Consider the following 23,268-nt stretch of genomic DNA (forward strand, 5'->3'; position numbering starts at 1 on the left):
CTGCAGCTGAAAACAATAGCTGTCCCTTTATCTTGGAGCATAGACATGACAAAGAAGTTATTCTGATACAATACCACTTTTACATACAGAAGAATTAGGAGGGTTTGCATCTGCACATTTTAATACCCACTCCCCAAATCCTGTGTATGACTGTGCCTGAGAACGTGAAATAAGAGGTTTTTAGTGCTTCTCCACAGCAGTTCTGGCAGAGCTCAGCTCCCAGGCACTCCCATGGCCAAAGAGCAAATCACCTGCCTGGTCTGCACTGAGGATGTTCAGAAAGGGAACAGAGAGTTCATGACCCACATATCCATTTGCTTGTGCTCCCAGCTCAGAGCATCAATGCACAACGCTGGCATCATCCAGACAGTTCAAATATCACTTTGGGGTTTCTCCTACCTGAGCCTCACAGTAATTACTGTGGGGCAAATCTCTGTCAGGCAAATATTAACAAATAGCAAAAGAGAAAACAGCCCTCAAAACTCAACCAGCCCTTTACAGTTCTCCAAATACTACTTCACCAATGCTTTTCCTGATTAGCTCTGATATTCATGTTTCTCCAGCCTTCAGAGTATTTCCAAAGACAGCTTTTGTACACCCCATCACACTGGGCAGAACTACTGAAATACTGCAAGATGACAGGCGAAGAGCTTCACCCTTTCTTACATCTTATTCTATTCATTCTTTGTTTCTTCCTATTTTTCTTAAATCTAGTTTATAAGAATGCAGAAAAACTGAAGCAACAAACATATCACCAAGCTGCTAGAAGTAAATAACTGAGCAAATCAGGTAAAAATGAGAAACTCCTTACTTTACACCAACCTCACCGGAATCTTGCTAATTAAGTCCCTGCTATTAACTGCAATTTAATAGGTTAATGAAGTTGGGAAATTTGAATCTTGCTTCTGAAATTCAGAATCTTTCCTCCCACCTCAATTTTTTCTCCCCACAAAAGGAAATTCTTTTACTTCAAATCAGAAAGTCAAGTAGATCTACATATTTCTACTACAAAATCAAAATCTTGCTGAAACTTAATTCAATTTTTCAATAGAAACTGTCTTACTCCAGGCAAGAGCAACACTAGCGACACAAAGAATTTAACTCTTTCTCAGATTTACCTCCTGAAATAATTTCACCACTGTAGTCAGGCCATGCTTCCATTTTTAGCAGCAAGAAAATAAATACCTGCCTGTCTCTCAAAGCCTGGAGAAAACTCTTTGATTGATCTAATGGTTGCAGGCAAGATAATCAGGTCATCGTCAATCCAGAATGATTAGCCAGTTTCCTAAAATGCAGTTAGTATGTATGAATATGTCCCACTTGTGTGGATCCAGACCTTTCAGCATCCTAGAATAGCTAAAAAACCCCAACCTTACACTTTACATTTTCTATCAAACCCACAGCTGAAGCATCACCATGAGTCACAGAGGTTGAGTAGCTGGGGACAATCATGTGTTGAAATTATAAACGTCAAAAGGCTGTGATTCACTGAAATCAAGCGCCTGTGTTTAATTTATTTATATTAAGCTCCCACATTTCTGAGACATGGTTTCACCCAACTGCTTCCCTAGAAGTGTAAATCACCATCAAAGTACAGAAGAGTAAATCTGCAGGACATAACTGGGTTTGAATATGACGCACAGCAAACAGTTGCAAAAGCACATATAGGGATTCATTGTCAGGGCTGCTCCAGTCTTGGAAACATCTCCACATTTTTCCACAGTTTATGCAGGAATTCAGAATGTTGCAAGTATATAATTAGTATTAGATGTGATTAATTCATAGTGTGGGAAAATACAGAAAGAACTGAAATAGAGCTGTGTGAATCTCCTTTCTCTCCACCCAAACTGCAATCAAGCATATGCCTATTCGTCTCTCTGAAGATACTGCCAGAACTCAATTTTGGGAGCTGGCATTTTTCTCCTCTGGCTGCAATACTGAATGTTTCATTTTTCAATGTCACACTATTTACCATGCACATATTTTAGTCATATCATTTCACAGTGTGTTTCTGGGGCTGGCTGGCTCACAGCTTCTTCGTACCTATTTTCCTTCATTCTCTCTCATTTCTTTCTCACAAGAATGTTTGCCAACCCTTATCTGTCTATATTTGTAAAATAAGAACGAGCTATTATCGGTCCTTTGAAAGACACATAGTACAGACTTCTAGGAAGAAAATCTGCAGGTTTCATCTGCATGGTTTGAGAAGAATTGGTTTTGATTTCTACTCTGGCTCACTCTGGATCTTGCACCGAGTTATGCGTCAGGATCACAGCTTCCAAGTTTACTTGTAATGCTGAAAACATGAAACCAAAACCATTTTAGAGTTTGATACAGAACAATAAATCAATCCTTAGAGTACCTCCATGAGGCTCAAATTTTCTTGAAGAGTTCTGTGAACCTTAGCAAAAATCTCATGGAAATTTAGCTTTTATCGATAGCTGAAGTCCCTCAATGCTTGGCATGGTTCCACAAGTTCTAACATGAGATTTGAAAAGTGCTGGCAAGAACATGCCTTCACTGGTGTTTACCTACCTGCAACAGCAAAAATAATACATTCCTAACCTATACTCAGTTTCTGAATTTGGTGTGTCTTTCACCATACTAAAATTAAAATTAAGTGAAAGCAAGATGACAGAGAAAAAAGTGATATAGGGAAGAAAACACGGGATAAGGAATTATGACTTTGGTCCTTCTCTGCCCTAAAATTCTATATGCCTCCTGAAAAGATAGTGGAATGGAAAAAGTAAATGCCTGGGTGACTTAACTATTTAATTCTCATTCTCAAATCTTACATTTGGCTTTAAATTTGGTGTGACCTCTACTGTGTATAAGTATGCTGTACAGCACAGCCCAGGGCAGAAACTCTCTTAATTCAGAGACTGAAACAAGTGAGGTGGAAGCTGTATTACCTTGCCTACACAGTATTGTGTCTGAGGTAATTAGAATTATTCTGAGGACAGTCTATGACCTCAGAGGCAGCCTTATCCTCCACAGATCATCTGCTATCAAAACCCCAACCAACAGCTTCCTCATGGGCCCGTGGCTAACCACACACACCAGCATCCTACAGAAAACCCAACTCGGGTTTCTCTGATCATTTTACCTAACAGTAAGTTACAAGGCTCCCATTAAACTGTTCTGAGTTACCCATTTCTTCTGCAGTTTGCTGCTCTGTGCTTCCCTAAAAAGAAGCATTCTTCTTGAAAACAGAAAAAAACATGAATACACAAATTATATTATAAAGGATATATAACACTAAAAGTTCTTGTAACACATTCTTAATTCTAATCACTACCTCTTACTCTGATAAGAAGTATAATTGTTTTGATTTTAATATAAATTCTCCCTAAACCTTTTCTATCAAGGTTATTATTTGTGGCAGGTAAAAAACATATAGATCATTGGTTATACCCATAAGCTCAACAATTATTGTATAGTTGTCATTCTGTAGTAACTGTTTTTAATGAGGTTCAACATATGATGGGTTCAACATATGAGGTTCAACATATGATAAAAACTCTGATGATAAAATCTGTCCCTTAACCAAACTTGATGATATTTTTAGTCCATATTTATCGGCTACTAATTGTCCTCCAAGTTATATACCTGTACTAATGGGGAATAAACCTCCTTGTCCCAGTATTCACTCAAAAAACCCCATTCGGCCATGTACTCTCCCTTCTCTTAAATTCAGTGCTTTGTACTATATTCAGCTTTATTTATAAAAGGCTATGCTTACTGCAAATTCTGTCTCGGAACAGACTTTATTAGATTAAAACTAATTTCCTTCAAAATGTCTGCCCTTCTACATCTGAGGAAAACATCCTGACTTAATATTGGAAGAGAGGGAAAAACCCTAGTTAATTAGGGAAAAAAAACATGCAGAGAGCCCCCACTATGACAGCAGCCATCCTTTCATCCTTGGATGGCACATTGTCCTGCCCTGGTGCTCCACACAAGCTGTGCCCAAGGTTTCCCCCCAGGAACACCCCAGTGCTGGCAAACCCAGGGCAGCATCACCTGCCAGCCCTGCACTGCAGGCAGCTCAGCCTGCTCCAGGCCCAGGCTGTGCCTCCTGAACTTCTCCAGACTGCAGAGCATGTTGCAGGAGTTGGGATGCCATTAAAGCATTGGAAGCCCCAAACCAGAGCCTGCCCCTTCTCCTCTGTGGTTACTCCAAAGGTGGAATAAGCAAGGTCATTTATTGCCAGGCAAGGAGTTCCTGACATTGGCAACTTGCCCACATCAGGGTGAGGGGACATCACCTGAAGATCACCAGAGAGAGGAAAACTGTACTGGATACTCACACTTCTGTTTTAGTGACAACAGCAACCATGAGAGATTTCAAACTGCAGTCCAAGCCCTTTTGGGGCAGTGGGGATTGCTGCAAGCAGAGCAGGAGCACTCAGGGGAGCTCCTTCCCACTCCCAGGGGTGCTGCTGGGAGAGGAGGGATGGACCCTGCAGGGAGCAGGGCTCACCTGGGAGATGAACACTTGTCAGGAAGCACAGGGGTGAGATGGATGTGGCACTGTGGGATGACAGTGTGTGCACAGCCTGGGAGCTGCTGCTCCTGCAAATGGTGGCTCTTGAGCAAAGCTGTCATCTGCAAACCCTTGACACTGAGCTCTCCAAGCCAGGGCACAGAATTACTCTTGACAAAAGGAACAGCCAGCCATTACCCTTTGGGGAGAAGGAAACTCAGTGCTTCCTCCCATTTCTGTGAGCCAATACAGCTCCCTAAGGCGTTTCCATTCCCCAGGTACCCCACAGGAGGATGTGCTTCAGAAAAGGTGGCACAAAGACTCTCTTTTCACCACCACCACTTAAATATTCATAGGAAAGGGAAGCAATGGGGAGCTTATTGGGGAGGGATTAACAACAGAAAGATCTGATAGCAGAGGAGAACGGAACTAGAGTGGCCTTAATAACTGCTATGGTCCCAAGTGAGTTAATAAAATTACAGACTAATTTAACCACATCCCTAAACTTGGCCTTCAACTATTGCATGGTCAAGACATTGTATACAAACAGAGAGGTCAGCCTTTGCTAATGACCACAAAGAGCTTCCTCAGAGCAGCAGTGCAGACAGGCTGCAGTTACAGACTCAGGCGCTGAGTCACGGACTGTACCCTTCCCTACATGTGTAAGGCATTAAGTGTTCATCACAGAAACTTAAATAAATTAAATCATTCCATTGCAAATGACAAAAATGCAACTTTCAAGTTGCACAGTTATTATTCAGAGATATGGAAGCAATAAAGTTAAGGTTCCACATGCAATCTCAGCTCTGGACTTTGGTCTGCATGTAGTGCGCTTGTTAATTCCATAAACCTCTTATGGCTTTGGGCTTTTTCTTAAAAATAACAGAATAATAGTTTTTATTTGTATACAGTCCATAAACTCTCAATAAAGGTAGCTCTGTTTAAATAATCCAATCTCTTTTTTACTGACACATTTTTATGCACCAACACATTTTCCTTCTATTTTCACATTTTGATATTCCAAAATCACATTTCTCTCCATGGAGCCCCAACAATCCTCACCTCTAAGAAACTAAGCAGGGTACAAAGGGCTTTCTCAGAGGTATCCCTCTGCATTTTTCTATTAATTCACAGCATTCCACATGTGCAAGAAAATACTCAGATAAATCTAAATCTAACTTAATTGAATGTGCAGGAAATCTTTATATGCCTAAAATCTTTCATTGTTACCCAGTCATGTTATTCACAAGCTCTTTCAGGTTACTTACAATATATATACTATCTTTTAAGCAAGTGACTTCATCAACTCTGGCTGCCATAAAAGTACTTTACAGTAGATAGAAGGTGTCTCATATATACATTTAAAACTGAAAAATTAAAATTGATTCTGGAAAACAGTATTTAAATTACAGTCTATATCAAATTCGCACAAACAAAAGAACAGTTTCAGTTTTACCAACAAAGGAAATTTAAGTTTACTATTGTGCAGATGGAACACTACAATTTTGTTATGTTGAAGGTTGTATCTTGTTGGTGTTAATTACTTAACTTTTCCTGTATTGTCTTGCATAACCTAAAGACTTTTACACTTATTCTTCATCTACTACCTGGCTAATAATATCCTGAAAATTGGGGAATAGACATCTACAGACAGGCAACTCGCATGGAAATGCCATGACAAATGTAGAAAAGAGGTCATCAGTGGCAAAATCTGAATACACAAGAAGTTTAAGAGCTTCCTCCTGTATCTGGTATAGAAAAAAAAATGCAAAGATGAAGTTCTTTGAAGAAGTTTTTTTTTTTGTAAAATTAGATTTAGAGCTTCTCACAGCATAAGTGGCTGTGAAATCAATCAGAAACACAGATGAATACTTATGTCAGAAGTTTGTGAATTCCACCCAAAAAGAAAAATGAGGCATAGCACAACACAGCTATGCAAAAGTCCAGCAACAAAAATATTGTCTAGGGATAGCTTTGAAATATTTATAAACAAGTGTAGCATTGTAGGGAAGGAAAACTATAAACAATAGGGTCATACTGTAACTTTAATTAAAAAAAAAAAAAAGGCAAAATATCTGAAATACCAAACGAACATCTTTAAAGGGACTTTGAGGGTGGGAAGGCACGGTTGGGTTTTTTAAACAACCATAAATGCTCTCAGACTTGTACTGGGATGAGACAAGAGTGGCATCTAGTGGCTCCCAAGGTTACAGTGCTTGTTCCCACTGAAGAGCTGGGATGTGTCCCAGACCTGATTTGTGCCGTGTTCACCCCAACCCTCTGGGCTGGGATTGACTATCCTTCATAGCAAAACTGGGGACTGGGGAGCTTAACACGTAAAGGAATCAAGTAAAGAGATTTTATTCTCGATTTATCGACGCTTTGTTAGCAACTTACCTTAGAGGCAAGTAGATGGGATTTTTGTTTTAATCTGGCAGGAATAAACTGTATTCTGTTTAAGAAAACATTTAGTAAAGATATAGGACTAATAGTGGATTGTTCTTCATGGGTGCATGTTTACTGCCCCCGACTTCCAACTATGAAGCACATTAACAGAGCACTTCATACATCATATACACGCTTGGCCAGATATTCCAAAATTTATTTAATACTCTTATGAGTTACATGTTTCTAACACGAAAATATTGAAAAGAAGTTCCCCAATTGAAAGTTCTGAAAACTCCTTCTGAGAGCAGACAATGTATTTGCAAGAACATATTTCCAGAGAGTCATTCAGATCCCCTGGGGGAGGATCACTTGCCTAGGAATAGGGTACAGTATTATGGCATTAGGGAGACTTGATGAGTTTTTGATCCAGGTTCCATTTTAATTACGTATTATTAATCATTTTGCAGTTGGAAAAATCTACCATTGTCTATGTATAACTAATTAGGAACTCATGTTTCTTAAATTAAAGAAATGTGTAGAGGTTTCTTTTGCAAATGTGGGATTGAGCTGAGAATACATTGCACTAGAGCATAAATTTTCCTTCACAGTCCAAAAACTGTTCCCCTACAACACAAATACACAGGAAATTAAATTGTGTATTATATTCCAAAACTGCTGTGAGATACTACAAACATTCAAATATCACCACTGAAAAGGCCATTTAAGTAATCTAATCTGCTTTGCACTTGCAGTTCTTATCTCTTTGAAATGGTTTTCTGCTAGTAAAAATAATTTCTCTATTAATCTCTGCACACAGTAACCACACAAGCATAAGTACATATTAATTGATATTACTGTTTATGACTTGGATGGCAATGACTGAACATTACAAATGCTGCTATTACTGTCAGCAGTACAGATAGCATGCAAGGAGGATTTGAATTGTAATCAGTGTCACAAAGCCATTAAACTAATATTTAACCTATATTTAACAGAATTCAAGTGCTGAATGTTAATACATATATATACAGGGTAATTTAAAACATTACAAAATGTAGGTAACAGGGAATAAACCACAAAATCTGTGTGTGGTGGCAGTCACTGCATTTGGGTTTAATTTACCAAACTATTTACTTCAGAAGTGACCTTTTTTTGAGTTTTCAGAATTTAAAATGAAATTTAAAGCTAAAATTTCCTTTTTAAAACTGAAATACAAAATTATTGTAGATTTTTAGAAAGTGCTTTGATTCTGACATTGACTTTCTCCAAGTCCAAACAGCAGGTTTTTGGCTTTTTTTTTCCCCCTGAACTTTGGTTAAGAAATGTCACACTGCCTTAATATGGTAAATGCTATGTGAAAGCTTAGATTTAAATTCCTGGAAAACAAAGGATTTTGATAATATAGCTTCTGACTTGCAATACAGTAAATGAGATTTGTTGGCACAACTTGCCAGAATTGCAAGCTTGAAGTACCATTGTCTTTTCAGTAAGGAAAGTTAAAAATCGAGGCAAAAGCAAAGCCTCAGTCAATATTTTGTCTGACTACACTGTGTTTCTATCCAGTGTTTTGAACATACATCACCAATTTTACACCATTATAATCTTCTAGCTATTTAGTTTCCATATTCTGTGATTATTGAAGCTCTGTGGCATTTTTCAACACCTGCAAAATGCAACATTGCTTTTCAAAAGTTGTTTTTCCCACACAGGCCAGCTCTGTGTGCTGGATCACCCAACAGAGCTTCTCTGTCGTCCTTCTTTCACAGGTTCACAGGGTCCTGTGTCCAAGGGTTACAGCCCAGCTAAGTGACAACTATGATTGCACTATTTATTCGTGTGAGCAAAGAGCAGGCAGAGTGTGTCATACACAGGATGTGTTCACAGCCCTTACAAGGGCAAACACCATCATATGAAGGTGTGCAAAGTCATCCCTGCTCTCCAGTTTTCCATCTAAGCACAAGGGAGGAGATTTATACAGTCAGGGGACATCCATAAATAATTGGGTAATACCAATGAGGAAGATAAGCAACACTTTGAGACCATTATTTTCACCCTTAAGGGTTTGTGGTGTGGGAGCAGGAGGGAGCAGCAGTGGATCACTTGTTGAAAAAGGACAATCAAAAAGAGAAGAATGCAATTAGCAAAGCACTGGAAATGTAAGAACAGCCAAGTCCCATCTGTAATCACCCACGAAAGGCAGAGGCTGTGATTGCTGTGCTCCCCAGCAGTGCTGTCCTGTGCCAGCTGCAAGGGAGCTGAAGAACTGATCATCTGCAGAGATTTGTACAATTCCTGCCCTGGACATGGGAAAAGCCACTCTTGGTGAAGAAGGGAAGACATGGTTTTAGTTAATGCAGGACATTTCAACTGGTAAAATGTCACTAAATCAATTGTATATCGATAGATGTTCTGGTATCACAGCAGTTACAGTTCAGCATGTAGGGTAACAATAATGGAAAACAGAACTTGCCATTATGTATCATTAAAGTATAATCAATTACAGGAATCTGTTAGTGCTTTCCTTCAGAGACTCAATCACGAGGAAACACAATCTACTTAAATGTGCAGATAAAAAACGGAAATGATTTTTAAAACAAGGTGACTGGGTTGAAAACATTTTTAAAGATAAACTTTAACAGATTTCCTGACCTCATTTTATTAATGCAAAAGTCAAAATAGACCAAAATGCTGCCTTTCTATTCCAAGAATGGAATATGAAAGTCCCTATTAAATCTGGGCCTGGAGCATGTATTTTCCAGCCAACATGCAAGATTGCATTTGCTGTATTCATCATTATATATTTGTGTGTATATACAATGATGTCACTGTTTATGGCCCTGTAAAGTCCAAATCAGAATACACAATTTTGATGCTGTCCCTCTCGAGTTCTCTTACACTGGATTTGTCACTGCAGAAATGATTTATTAGTGAAAGGAGGAGCTGAGCTGCAGTCTGCAGAGTAAGGGCAAGGCAGCAAAGGAGGCAGTTTTGTATCCCTTATCCTTAGCATCTCATCCTGTCTTTCTCTGGATCTACCTGACACACCAGAGGCTCTCCTGCTTCACACAAGTGCCACAGGTGAGTCACACAGCTCAAATAAAACTGAATCCACTCAGACACTTCAGCCTTGACAACAATCCCACATCTCAGTTTAGTCTTCTCACACACGGAGGGAAAGCAGGAAGGTGAGGTGAAAATCTGCGTGGGGAGAGGATGGATGGGAGGAGCAATGCTGAAATATTGTGGGTCCAGGGCAGCAGGCTGTGCTGCAGGGAGGGAGTGAGGATGAGTTAGGGTGGCACCTTCCCAGAGCAGGGCTCCAGCCTGCCTCCCCCAGCCCTCTGCTGCTGCCATTGGGGCAGAATTGGAACTAGGAGAGGGGAAATGGAGTCAGGCAGCCTGGTGAGGAGGTGGGGAGTGGGACTGAAGGGAGAGAAGACCATGCAGAGCAGTTCAGAACTGTGCAAGGGCAGCAAGGCCACTGGACTGGGTAGAAAGGCTCAGAAAGACCTCACAGCCTCCAAAACCTCCCACAGCTTTTCATAACCTCAGATGACCTCTGTCCAGAACATCTTTCCTCATCACAATTCCATACACATTGTCCACAAAAATAAAAATCACAAATCCATCACAAGCTTCCACAAGCCCCAAAAACGTTACCAAATCTCCTCACCTTGCTGTCAACCAGCTGGGCCTTTGCCAGCCCTGTACCCAAAATTTCCTTGATGTCTTCCAACATAGCACATCCCTTCTACTTGTATCTTCTTTGATGTAAAATTCTGGTTTGCCTATGATGCTGAAAGCTCTTGAGCTGACTTTGTCAGCAGGAGCTTCACACAGCACAGAATATCCACTAAACCTTCCCCTAGTATCTCTGATTGGCACCTTTTGGATGCACAGCAATATTGCTCTGAACACATGCTCCTCATTTCAAAAAGCTAACTGGACACAGAATAAGATTTCAAATCCTCCTTTTTTTTTTTTTTTTTTTACATCTCAATTGAATAGTCCAAAAGCTTTAGTTAAACAGCTGATGGTTTAAATCTGAAATACAAAATGCGCAAAAAGTAACATTAAATAAAATTACTGTTGTTTAAATGTTGCCCTTTTTCAATTGCAGAACTTTGAACAAAATCATTAAAGCATGAATATTAAACTATACATGCATTTAATTATGCATATTTATTTCACACTATCAATCATGGCCATAAGTCTATGTGGAGTACAGCTCAGAAGGCTGCATTTCTAAGTCTTTGCACATCATAGATTGGTCAAATTTTAAAATCTTTATTTTTTATATTAAAAAGACCTGAAAGTCATTAACTGTGGCCTTGACATTGATCTATCTGTGGTGCTTTGTGCTGTCAGCTATTATTCATGTAAAAATAATTGTTTTTGTTTCTCCAAATAGTTTTTTAAAAATCTGAGTCTAAAACTCACCAGTGACTATTTCACAAGGAGAAGCTTCCAACTACCCATTAAATATGCAAGTGTATTTTTATGATTTAAAAAACCCCATAGTTCACTGAATCCAGACATATCCTGTATATTATGAATTGACAAACCACAACTGATGAAATGATGCATGAAAATAGAGCCAGAGGCAAAATAACCTACTTGAACCCAGAAAATTTTCAGACAATAATCATTACCAGGTTTAATTAACTTTAACACAAAAGTGGGGGCTCCTTCTGTTTCAAGTTAATGAAGCTCAACACATGGACACTACAATTAGAGACAAAAGAATAAGTCTAAAGCAAGTTATATTTTAGGATTGAAATAATGAGCTTGGTATTTTAATTTCATAGTCAGCAATTACATGAGATCCAGAAACAAAGAAACAATACATGCAATGGCAACGTTAAGGTAGAAATGCAGCTGGTTTTCACTCAATATCTTTCTCATAAGCCAAAAGCAAGAAAATATTTTTTTTCCTACAATAAGCAGTATGTACAATACCCTGGAAACATTTCGACTATGATCATCTAAGATTTACTCACTTTCATACTACACAAGTCAGAAATGTGACCTCATCTAAAGCCCTGAACCGCTTAGTGACTCCTATCGTGCCTTTCTCATATATATTCATTAAATCTTTATCTATAATACTGTTATTTCCATTTAAAATTATTGTTATGTAGCAAAAAAAAGCTGCTCTCCCACAAAAATGAATAAGCCTAGATCACTTCCACCCTTTTCAATAATTTGCCTATTCCTAAATACTAGGCTGGAAGAATATATGACCCTTAGCTTAATCTCATCACCAAGCACCTCCAAAGGAAAAAAAAAAAAAGGCACAAAAAGAGAAAAGATGGTCTGCCATTTATGTCTCCCATTTATAGTTTATTAAACCTAGAGATAATAGGAAAAAGGTGGAAAAAAGCAGAGAATGTCTGGGCTGTAGTATCAGATATCACTGCTTATTACTGGCTATCTGCCTAGTAATCATAAATCCATTGGGTAATATTCTCAAATCTTTTGCTTTTCAGGTAGGTGTGAGCCAAAAAGAAAAAAGTTTAATTTTCTATGAAGAGCAGAAAACAGCAAGCACAGCACAACTGGGTACCAGGATGCATAAATATTCCTGATTACGAAGCCTTGCACATAAAGCAAACAGGAAGAGTTTGAAGTTAACAGTGTGTACATCATGCAAAAGGTATCTCTGTCCCAAAAGATAGATATCACATAGACTATGAATGAACTGCTCCAATAAATTATATTATTCCTCAGAGGGGAGAGGAGAGCAATGTTATAAACAGTGACTTCAGAAAAGTGAGAACAATAGGGCATTGAATTTTGTAAGAGTGAATTAAGGATCTTTTTTTTCCTGGAGGAGAGCTCAGTATCATTGACCAATGAGCCTTATAAATAAAAGCATTAACTCCAGCACTGCCTGCTCCCCTAAGCACCTCAGCATCTTGCACTTCCAGCATTCTGTACCTACACTAGTTTCTGATATAAGTACAAGTACATACAGAATTAAATAGAGGTTTCAAATAGATTTTTTAGAAGTATACTTTGCAGAGAGCTCAGCAGCTCACACACAGATCTCAGACACTCAGCTCTGATGGCAGACTGTGCGCCTTTGTAGAAGACTTAACAAATCAGAAAACAACAATCCCTGTACATCACGTCCTCCTTGTGCTGTCTGATACCTACTGAATATCCATGGATAAAGGAAAGCTAAGCCAGAACAGCATTTCGCAAAACGAATCCTGATAGGATCAAACTCCTCAGATCTGTCACTTGCCTTTGGCATCACTTAAACCAAGGAGAGTCATTTTGTTAAAATGTTCTCCGAGATCTTGACAGGCCTGGGAATGTAGGAGTAAATCTGAACCAGTGTGAACCCTGCTCAGCTCTGAGGGCAGGGCAAAGGCACAGGGCTCAGAGCTCTGCCGACCTTGTCTGCAGCAGAAAGCTGAAAGCTAATTAAAAAGCATTTTCAGAAGGTGACAAGCTTTCTTACTTTTCTTTTTTTTGTGAGAGGGGGGTGTTCACTACTTTAGAGGCCACAAGTCTGAACAAAAATGTCAAACTGCCTACTATGAAATGAATTTCAATGTCAAACTCCTCTCTGTGATCACCAATATGCCAAACATTATGCACTGGCAACCTCTAACTTCTTCTTGTACGTCATTTCTCTTGCTCTTTAGCTGCTTTCTTGGTTAGTTACAACTGGAAATTGATAGGCCCATAAACATCTAGGAGAGACACATTATTAAACCCATCATCTCTGTCTGCTCGGACAACCTGAAGCCAAGTTGTCTAAGGTTTACAGCACTCCCAAGGAGTGTATGTTTTTCAATAATATTGTGATCTTTTATCCTCATCTGCGCAGCATTTCTCCCTCACTCTCTGTGCATGCTTGCTTTGCCTGACTTCTCTGAAACCTGTTTAGAAATGGTATTTGAACGTTACCTACTCTTCTGCTCTCTCCAAAGGTTTTTTTTTAAGAAGCTGGAAATGGTTTCTCCATTTTAGCCTCACTATGAGCAAAGGTAATGGCTCTTAGAGAGACTTGCAAAAAGATTACTGTCAGTACTCTGGAAACACTAAGATATTAACACTTAACAGCTTTGCCTTAACACATTATTTAGGTATTTCTCCTTCTCCAGCCTTCTTCCCTGCACTTTACAGTCTTCTGACATCTAACCTTTTTCTGCATTATTGCTACTTTCTTCTGCATCCTCTATATCCTTCCTTGCACAAAACAAAGTTTGCCCCATTTAACCTGTTCTGCCTACTGGTACATCCCTGCCCAGGGCAGGGGACTGAGGGAACTCCTCTTCCCAAAGGACAATCTGCTTTGAAATGCAAGGAAAGCCTCCACCTGCCCAATTATAAACCATGGCATGCATGGCACACACAGGATTCTGACTGGCTGGAAAGGCAACCACACTGGCAGAAGCTATTCTGGTTTGGGCAATCTTGGAAGGAATGCTGGGCATTTGGAAAGAGTAAATTGTTTTGGAGTCTCAAAGTTCTTGCAAGCTTACACTTACTCCCAGTTCGTTACGACAAATTTCAATCTAATTTTAAGATTGCATTAAGTATTGTTATTGATTTTCTGCTAAATATTCATTTCATACTGTCTTTGTCCTTTTTTCTTTTTCTTCCTTTCACCTGCTTGAAAAGGAATATATATGTATTCATGTGACTGATTTCTTCTGATACATCATTATCCCCATAGCTGAACAATGCTTGTTTATTCCTCTCTGTTTTGTTGGAATAAGTTGAAAAATTGCCTTGCAAAAACAATAAATGAAAGAATTCCATGTTTCAAACAATCAATTGTTTTATCACTATTCTAAATAAAACTTCTGTTTTACTTATAACCTTAACCCGTGAGTTTGTTTGAATATACAAGAATCTAAGCTTTTAGTGCTTTTAAACATGTCTCTGATTCTTATAAGGTGAATACAAAGAGCAATAAAAAAACAACCTGGAAATACTTAACGATTTGAGAATGAGAAAGGAAAAACTATATAGTTACTATCTGTATGTAAATACTTTCTGTTCCATGCTGTTGGTGCTGTTAGACGAGACCTGTTAATCTTCTTCGTTTTGGAAAACACATTTCTTTTTCGCAGAATTGTGCCAGAGAGGAAGAGATTTATACTGCAGTTCAAAACTATCCTCCGAATCAAGTAGGAGAGACGCTCAGACTAGAGCCTCTGAGATCCAAAACAACTGCCCCATCCATCAGGCTTTTCTGAGATGAGTGTCTCACTAACTCTTCTGCTGAATTATTTCACATAACACAAATAATTTAATATTCACTAGAGAAGCAACTTGAACAGGTTTCTCATATCCTGAGAGCCCCACCTATGTGATTACGAGTTGTTCCGAAGCAGAGGTTTCTCTTGCTCAGGAAAACCTTTGGGATATCTCAGTGTTTAATCAGAGAACTCGAAATTTTGAAAACACTCATGGGATGAGAAAGTTATTTCCTTCTCATTTCTGGTAGCAAGCAAACATAATAAAGAGCCAAATAAATATAAAGGGTAAAGTCTCAGGAAAACAACATTATCAGCCCAGTCATACCATTCTTTGACAATTCCAGGTTTCAGATTTCTGCAATTATTTACAGCAGGTCTCACCAGGCAAAAAGCCTTGTGTCCATATTTGAGGGGTAGAGCTGAATTTATAGAGTGTTCCTCATCACACACCTCACACACTTCAGACACAGACTGCTGCTATGGGAGAGGCTGGCAAGAACAAATCCAGAAATGTCTGGAAACTACTTCTGGCTTAAGGGCACCAACAGGACAAATGCTGTAACTGCAGTGAGAAGAATCAATCCCCAGAAATCTGTGCCAAACTTCCTCAGAAGCAGAGCACGTTACTTGCAGTAACAATTTCAGACCTGAGCTGCCAGGTCCTCTGCTGTCAAGCCCCATGTAGACAGGACAGCTATTGAACCAGACAGGCAGAGAATTACTGTTCTTTTTGGATGGGTCCTTTATATAAGGCAGAACAGTACCAAAATTACAAAACTGCTGAAAAATTATCTCCTGTATCTCTGCTTCCCAGACAGCGAGTTAAACTCTGCTTTTCTGTGCTCAAACAGAAAACAACAGAAGTTAGGAACAAACAAAAATAAAACCACCCTAGTTATTTACATTTGATTTGTTTGTAGTAAGAGAACATAGTTCTTAGAATGATGAATGTGTGGAAAGAGGAAAAGTAATAGCAATTATCCACTGATCATAATTGTCTTAAAACATCAAAAATATTCCCTCAATGTTCAAAAAACCCCCAAATGACAAAACTCCAAAGTGCAATAAAAAATAAAGAAAAGAAGTTATTCATCAATGGAATATGAACTAAAATATTGTTAGTCTGGCTTCACAGAACCTTGATTCTCTTTTTCTCTTCACTTGCCACAGAGGCAGAAAACATGAAATCTTCGAAATTAAAATAACCAAAAAGGTGCATGGCCCCTCTTTCTCTATACTCTTTCTGATACTTAATCCCTGCAATGCATGCAGAGTGAAAGCCAAGTGGAAGTCTTCCTCTGAAGATCACCTTACTCGTGCATTAATTCTGCTGCATTCTTTAATACAGTTACATCTGAATTCACTGATGTCATAGTCACTTCAGTTTTGTCTTGCCAACCTCAACAAATAAATAGGAAAAAACAGACAAGCTAAAATGTTCTCCACTGAAAGGGCTAAAAATTTTAAAATCGATTTGTTGCAGTATTAGAGCAGTTGGGAAGTCCTTAATTTGAGCTCCAGAAATCAATAAGAATAATACAAAACTAAGAACTGTAAAGACGAACCTTTTATCTCTTTCAGAAAAAAAATTCAAGTATTTTTGAAAGAATCCCAAAGGTAAAACAAACACCAAATAAAAACTCCAACAGATGCTTTTATGATTTAAATGTGGCCTGCTGTGCCTTGTAGCTCATTAGCTCACTAGACACTCATGTTTCTGTGCACTTTTTCCTTCCTTTTAGCCCCCAAACTGCACCGTAATTCTGGAGAGTTTCAACCTTTGGTGTTGCAGCCAGTTCTTAGGCCATTCTGAATTCTGTGCTCACTGTCTTTCCTTGATCTCCCTTATCTTTTGATTGGTACCAGAAAGTTCAAGCTATTCAGAAAACTTGCTAAGAGCCACACCTCTGCAGGTCCTGGCAGCATTTCTGCATCACAGCTGGATCCAGAGGATGCCTGCAGCTGGATGAACAGACCCACAAAGGCTGGTATTTTAAATGCACTTTTCAAAAAGTCATTTCGATCATTGGTTACAAGTTCTTGAAGTCCAACAGGCTGCCCATTCCCATTGTGGATGTTCAGGACCGTTCAAGAGCTGAGTTCAGACCTGTGGACATTGTTCCAACAGCCAGAAAAATATTAACAGACTGTGAATCTAGTTATTGTGTGCCTCATGCAACATTAGTGAGATAATAAATACGGAAAGAGACTCATCTGAAATACTAACATACAAGTAATGCATGTTAGAGACATGAACAATAGAACAGGAGTTTAATAAGATTACATGGAATAGTCATTCTCAATTATCTTTTGTCCTTGTATTTTCCAGTACCTGATGTCAGTGTAATTACCATCTATTTGTTTAAATTTTGATTAAATCCCTAAGCATTTCATAATCCATCATTATAATTTTTTGCCAGGTATCATTATACTAAATAAATGTTTAGGTTTTTTTTTTTTTTTTTTGAAGTAGCAGCAATTAAAGTTATGATTTTATATCCGTATTTAAGCTCTATATCTAAGAGCTACATTTCACACATAGTAAGTCAGGTAGCTCCCCTTGAACAATAAACTGTTGAGTAAAATTAACAGTTGGAGGATTAGACCCAGAAGCTCTAAAGCACATGAGCTGGTCTAATTGTGACCCTCAGACCTCTTTTACTATTTGTGCTTTCTCCTAAACATCTGAAATCTTACTTTTTGTAGATTTTCAAAATATGTATAAAAAAGTACATGGTTCACATGTGTAAACCACTGGAAACCCTGTAACTCTCCATCTGCTGATTTCACAAGATTTTTTGTACAACCAACACACATAGTCTGAGAGTAAGGATGTGATTTTTCAAGGACACAAAATGCAATTTGGAGTTAACAGACAGCAAAATCTGGCAGACAGGTACCTAACTCTGGTATAGTTTTGCAAATATTTTCCTTAAGGCACAGCCATATGTTATAGATCTTAGAAAAATGAATAATGAAAAACAGCCTTACACCAGTATTCCTTTTTTTTATCCTACTAAATTAACTTTAAGAGTATTCATAATGGAAACTAATCTTTTCCTAAAAACTATTTGATTAATCCTCTTCTAGTCTTCGGACATAAAGCTGAAATAAGGTCAACCATCTTAACACATTGGCACTTGAACCTCTCCCATCTTATGCAGGAAGTAAAACAACAACAACCAGAAAAAATAAAATCTGGTAATTCCTGAGCATCAACTGTGCACCAGCTTTGATTCTATTAGAAAGAAATAACCTTGCTTTTTTTATCATCACATCACACACACACAGAGAAAACTCAGCAGGAATGTAAAGCAAATGAACTAATGAACTTAATTAACACACAGAAAATAAAAGAACTACCCTGCAGATGTGTATTTGTAGTGAAATCAGTCAGCAAATGAACAAGTAGTCATGACAAAATTTTATATGACTTCCTCCTGTCACTGGGGTCAGAAGTACAAAACCTGGATAGGCACTAAATTTTAAAACTAATGTATTTTTTTAAAGTGTGTAAGAAACAAAGCCCAAGTTATTTTTCCTGCTGCACTGAGGACTCCAGCATCATCCCCACTGTTGAGCATCCACCTCCTGAGATTATGGAAACCCAGAAACAGCCCAGCCGTGGGACAGAGATGCCTCCCTGCCTCTGTCCAGGTGCTACCAGCACAGCTTTGTGGCACACAGCTCAGTGCCAGCCCCAGGGATGGCACAGTAAAAGGTCACAAGGCCAAATTTCAGTTAACAACTATTACAAATCGGATTTTTTTAAATTTTTTTTTTAAATAGATGATCTCCTAACAGAAGACGTTACTTTCTTTTTTATCCTTGTCCAAAACTTTTTCACTGGTAAAAAGCTAAGCCAAGAAAACTACAGGATGGTTGTAGAATCACTTCAAAACCTGCAACATCCATTGCTCTTCCTGGGCAGGAGTTTGGCAGCTGACCTCTGTGCTGGGGGTTTGTTCATCATGGTAAAGGCACAAAAGCAGAGGAGGGGCTTCATTTTAAACAAAGGTGAGCACAGAGACAGGAAAGCCCCATGTAAAGGAGGAGGAGAAACCCTTTACACCTGTGAACGGATTGTGACAGGGCAAGTTGCTGTAGCAATGCTAATGGCAACTTATTTTACAAATACATCAGGCATGACTAAAAAAATTCCACTTATAGACTTGAAAATAATATTTAATAAGACAGAATAACTTGCACCCTTACCCATGGGGTAAGAAAATCCTGTACTGAGACTCAAATATAAGCAGCATTTAGATGATTATTTCCTCATAACCTTGCATCCCTAACAGAGAAAAAAAAAAATAGAATCTCCCGAACCCCAAATATTGCAGGGTAAATCTTTAAAGTCTGCTTTCACTGATTCATAGTTTGGCCATTACTCAAACATGCAGTGCATAATGCTGATGAGTTAAACATCACATCACCCATTTTGATTTATTCCTTTCAATTCTTTGGGAATTTTATTTATGTTTATAACTACAAGGTTGGTGGTGCCAATAGATTCAGTCCAGGGATAGATTGTTGAGTGCTTAGACCATTACACAGAATTACATATATTGATTAGAATACCTATGGAATAACTAAGGACAAAACTAATAATGTTACTAAGAAAAATGCCCAGAAGGGATCAGGTCTAGTCTAACCAAGTAATGCAGTCTCAGCATTGCTGAAGAGAATACCAGCAGTCTAAAAGGTGAACTTTTACAGTTCTCTAAGTTGTTTTTCTACAGTCAATAAAAATATTAATATAATTTTATTTCTCCCTTTTATCATTTTTATGTACTAACACAATATTATCTATGCTGTCCTCAAGACACAGAAGGTAATGCTGGACAAATAAAAAGCAAAAAAGCACTTTCTTTATGTGCTTTCCGAATTTCCAGAATATCTGAGCACAAGGAGCACAGGCTGGTGCTGTATCACATATCACTAATTCAAAGCATTTAATCCTGTCTTCCACACGTCAGCCAAAGCAATACAAATGCCAAAAAATTCCTCTTTGAGAGCAGAATTATATACACTGTGCATTACATAAGCCTTCTGTCCCCCTCCACTTGAATGTACACTATCAAATCATCCTGGCCATTACTTTCTGTTGAGCAGATGGTATTATGAGATTTTTGATAAAGAACAACAATCACCCAGCAAGGGTTGCAAAGGGGTCGCTGAAACCAAGATTAACAATTGATTAGCTTTAATGGAGCGTGACAGTAATAAACAACAGAGCTCCACACAAAGATCTGATTGTCCTGTTAATGCTGCTGACACAAATGGCTTTTAACTGCCTTCCTCAAAGTGTTAATATCGCCAGAGCCTCGGCAAATGAAGGACTTTGTCAAAGTGAGAACTATCCTGCAGTGATGAAGCATTTACTGCAGCTCTCTAAAACATCTTCTGTAAAGTGTGTTTCTGATTTATTCAGACAATAGTTCCTATTTCTCCAAGGCTTAAAGTTCAACAGAATGAAGCGCAGCACACCTCTGCAAGGCTGGAGTGTAACAGAAATCTAAAGCTTTTGAACACAGAACCCAGCACTCATGGAATATACAACAATATTGTGAATTATCATTGTCAGTTTGCTTATTTTATCGTAACTCCAACCTGGCCTGACAGATCTCAGTATCACAGCCTTCTAAACTCAGGTTTTTTAATGCTTGGCTCTGGTAAATTGACTACTTTCTTCCTTTCTACACAGAAATCAGTAATTTGCATCATATTTTAGAATTTGCATCATATTTTCATTAAAGTAAAATGTTTTGTGATTGCTGGAAGTAACCATGGCAAAATCTGAACACAGAGCTTAACAGATCTGTTTATTTCTTAGATACACATATGGGGGAAAGTCTATGGAAAAAGTCTCTGTTTCCTTTAATTCTCTAAGCCCAAAATTTAAATAGACTTATGGCAAATATTCACAGCAGGTTTTAAAATTAAAACTAGATAGAAGCAAAGCAGACAAAACTCCACCTAACTTGGCATTCAAGAAACCACGGATATAGGAATTCAATTAAAGGTAGGGAGGTATTTTACTCATCTAAGCATTGAGTAACATTTTCTGTTAAACTTTCAATGTCAGGTTAAATTACTTGGTTTCTAAAATAACTTTTCTATTTTAAATTATGTGTCTTATTTAGGCAAAGGCTTTTCTTTTAAGCATTTTTAACCGTGAGCTGCCAAGGTGCTGCTCCCTCCCATGTTATTCCAGCACACAACCCTGGTGCAGCTCTAAGGCTCCCAGGAAAGAGAAAAACCAGCTCTAGACACATCTCCAAGCACCAACCACCTGCACAAATCAAGGTCAGGCTAATCCCATCCCTGTGGCTCTCACCCCATCTGCAAACTGGGCTCTCTGCAGAGCAATTCCTCCCCAGCTCACTGCAGAGACAGAACATGAGGCTAATTGCTGTGTTTGAAAATGTGACCTACACTGATATGCAAGGGCCTTTAAATGAAATCTCTGAAAGAATAAATCCACCTGCTTGGTGTCCCAACACACAAAGTACATAACCTGGCAAAATACTGAGCCAGCCTTCATTAATTACATTTCCTCTAATTAGCATCCTTCTACTGCTCAAATGCTTGGCTTTCTACAGCAGCTCTTCAAGAAATCTATTGTATAAACTATTACGTATAGTCTGATGATAAACATTCAAGAAAGTAATTATTTACTACCTGTAAGTCAGCATCAAATTCATGTTTCAGGTAAGCATCTTCTGCAGCTTCAACAAGACGCTGAAAAAGAAAAAAAAAAAGTGTGTTTCTGAAATAATGGATAACAATTTTATAAGCTGGTATAAAAACAGAGATTGAGCGCTGTGTAATTTATCTGCTCTCACACTTCATTGAATAGAAATAAATGATCCAGATTTAAAAAAAAAAAAGGGACCAAGTATTTTAAACCCTCAGTACCCACTGTTGGTGATACAAAACTCTCAAAACAGCTCAACTATTAATAAATGAACAAATAGCTCACTTTTTCCACTAGTCCTCAGCTTCCTGCAGCTCTCATTCTGAAATTATTTTTGAGAGAAAAAAAATAAAGTTGATTTCACACTGGACTTTATTTTGCTCATAGGAGTCCTTTTCAAGTCATCCTTAACGTTAAAATAGGAGGCATTTCCTATAGCATGCATTTGCTTTCAAGAAACTGACATACAAAGGAATTTCTAAATTACACATCAACCATAAACCATTAGAAAAATAGAGACTAGGTTTGTTTACCTAGCAGATTGAAATACTACCTTAACATGGTACATATCACAGGATTTTTCTGCAATTACAGAAGTAACATGTACTGAATGACAGCAATTCAGCAGTATTTTTGTCCTCTTAACAATATCCAGAACTCCCTGTAATAGTTATTGTTCCTTACCGTTAACATCTGACAGGAAAAAAACCCACAGTTGCACCAAAACACAGCTACCTGAGCCATTAAATTCACAGAGGGGTTTGCTGCAGATATTCTAATGGGAAACAACATTACATCCTTTCTAAGGTTTTACTCAGGGTTCTTTATAATTCAGAGTACTTTAACCATGGAAGAAACTCCTTCTAGTTTTCATTTAATCTACCTGAACCTTCATACATGTACAACCCAAAATCAAAGAATACTCTGCATATGACTTTTATTTTCTTTGCTCTATCAGACACTGGTACACATAGATATTTTCAAATGTTTTACATCACAAAGCGAGGTCCAGACTCTCATTAACAATACAGAGTGGGCAGCCACACACACATTTTTTCTCCCTTTCCATAACAGTTTGCACATTTATCAAGTCTTTGGATATAAATCAAAATGAAATCGGAATTCATATTGATTGCTATACAGTTTGAGCCATAATGGAAACTGAACCAAGAAAAATATTTCTGGTTGCCAATGCAGAACAAATGGTTCAGCAGAATGCTGACAGTTTAAGCAGAGCTGCGGTGGCTGCAGGGAGGGTTTGTGCTCACTGAGGTCTGCTGAGCAGCACAGTCCCAGCCTCCCCTCCCTGCTCCATCCCATCCTTCCCTCCCTGCTCCATCCCATCTCCCACTCACCCACAGAGAGCATGAGCCCCAAAATCCCTGTGGCCTCTGCTGGGCTCCTTCTCCCTCCCGGCACACTCCATGGGAAGCCTCTCCAGAGCTTTTCTTTGGTGCAGAATTACAATCTCA

General features: G+C 38.5%; 1 protein-coding gene across 7 annotated transcripts in view; it reads right to left on the minus strand.

Moving 5' to 3' along the window:
- Positions 1–23,268, minus strand: part of CACNA2D3 (calcium voltage-gated channel auxiliary subunit alpha2delta 3) — a 396,747-nt gene that overhangs the window by 225,966 nt on the left and 147,513 nt on the right. For all 7 annotated transcript variants that reach the window (XR_014854750.1, XM_085072721.1, XM_085072724.1 and 4 more), the window contains one exon: positions 21,781–21,840. Coding sequence is in view for 6 of the 7 variants with exons in the window: in XM_085072721.1 (XP_084928847.1) it covers positions 21,781–21,840 (60 nt within the window). In the remaining variant the exon portion in view is untranslated. The remainder of the gene's footprint in view (positions 1–21,780; positions 21,841–23,268) is intronic.

This window comes from Lichenostomus cassidix, chromosome 12 (assembly GCF_008360975.1).
Source record: "Lichenostomus cassidix isolate B80296 chromosome 12, HeHo_3.0, whole genome shotgun sequence".
Classification (NCBI taxonomy): Eukaryota; Metazoa; Chordata; class Aves; order Passeriformes; family Meliphagidae; genus Lichenostomus; species Lichenostomus cassidix.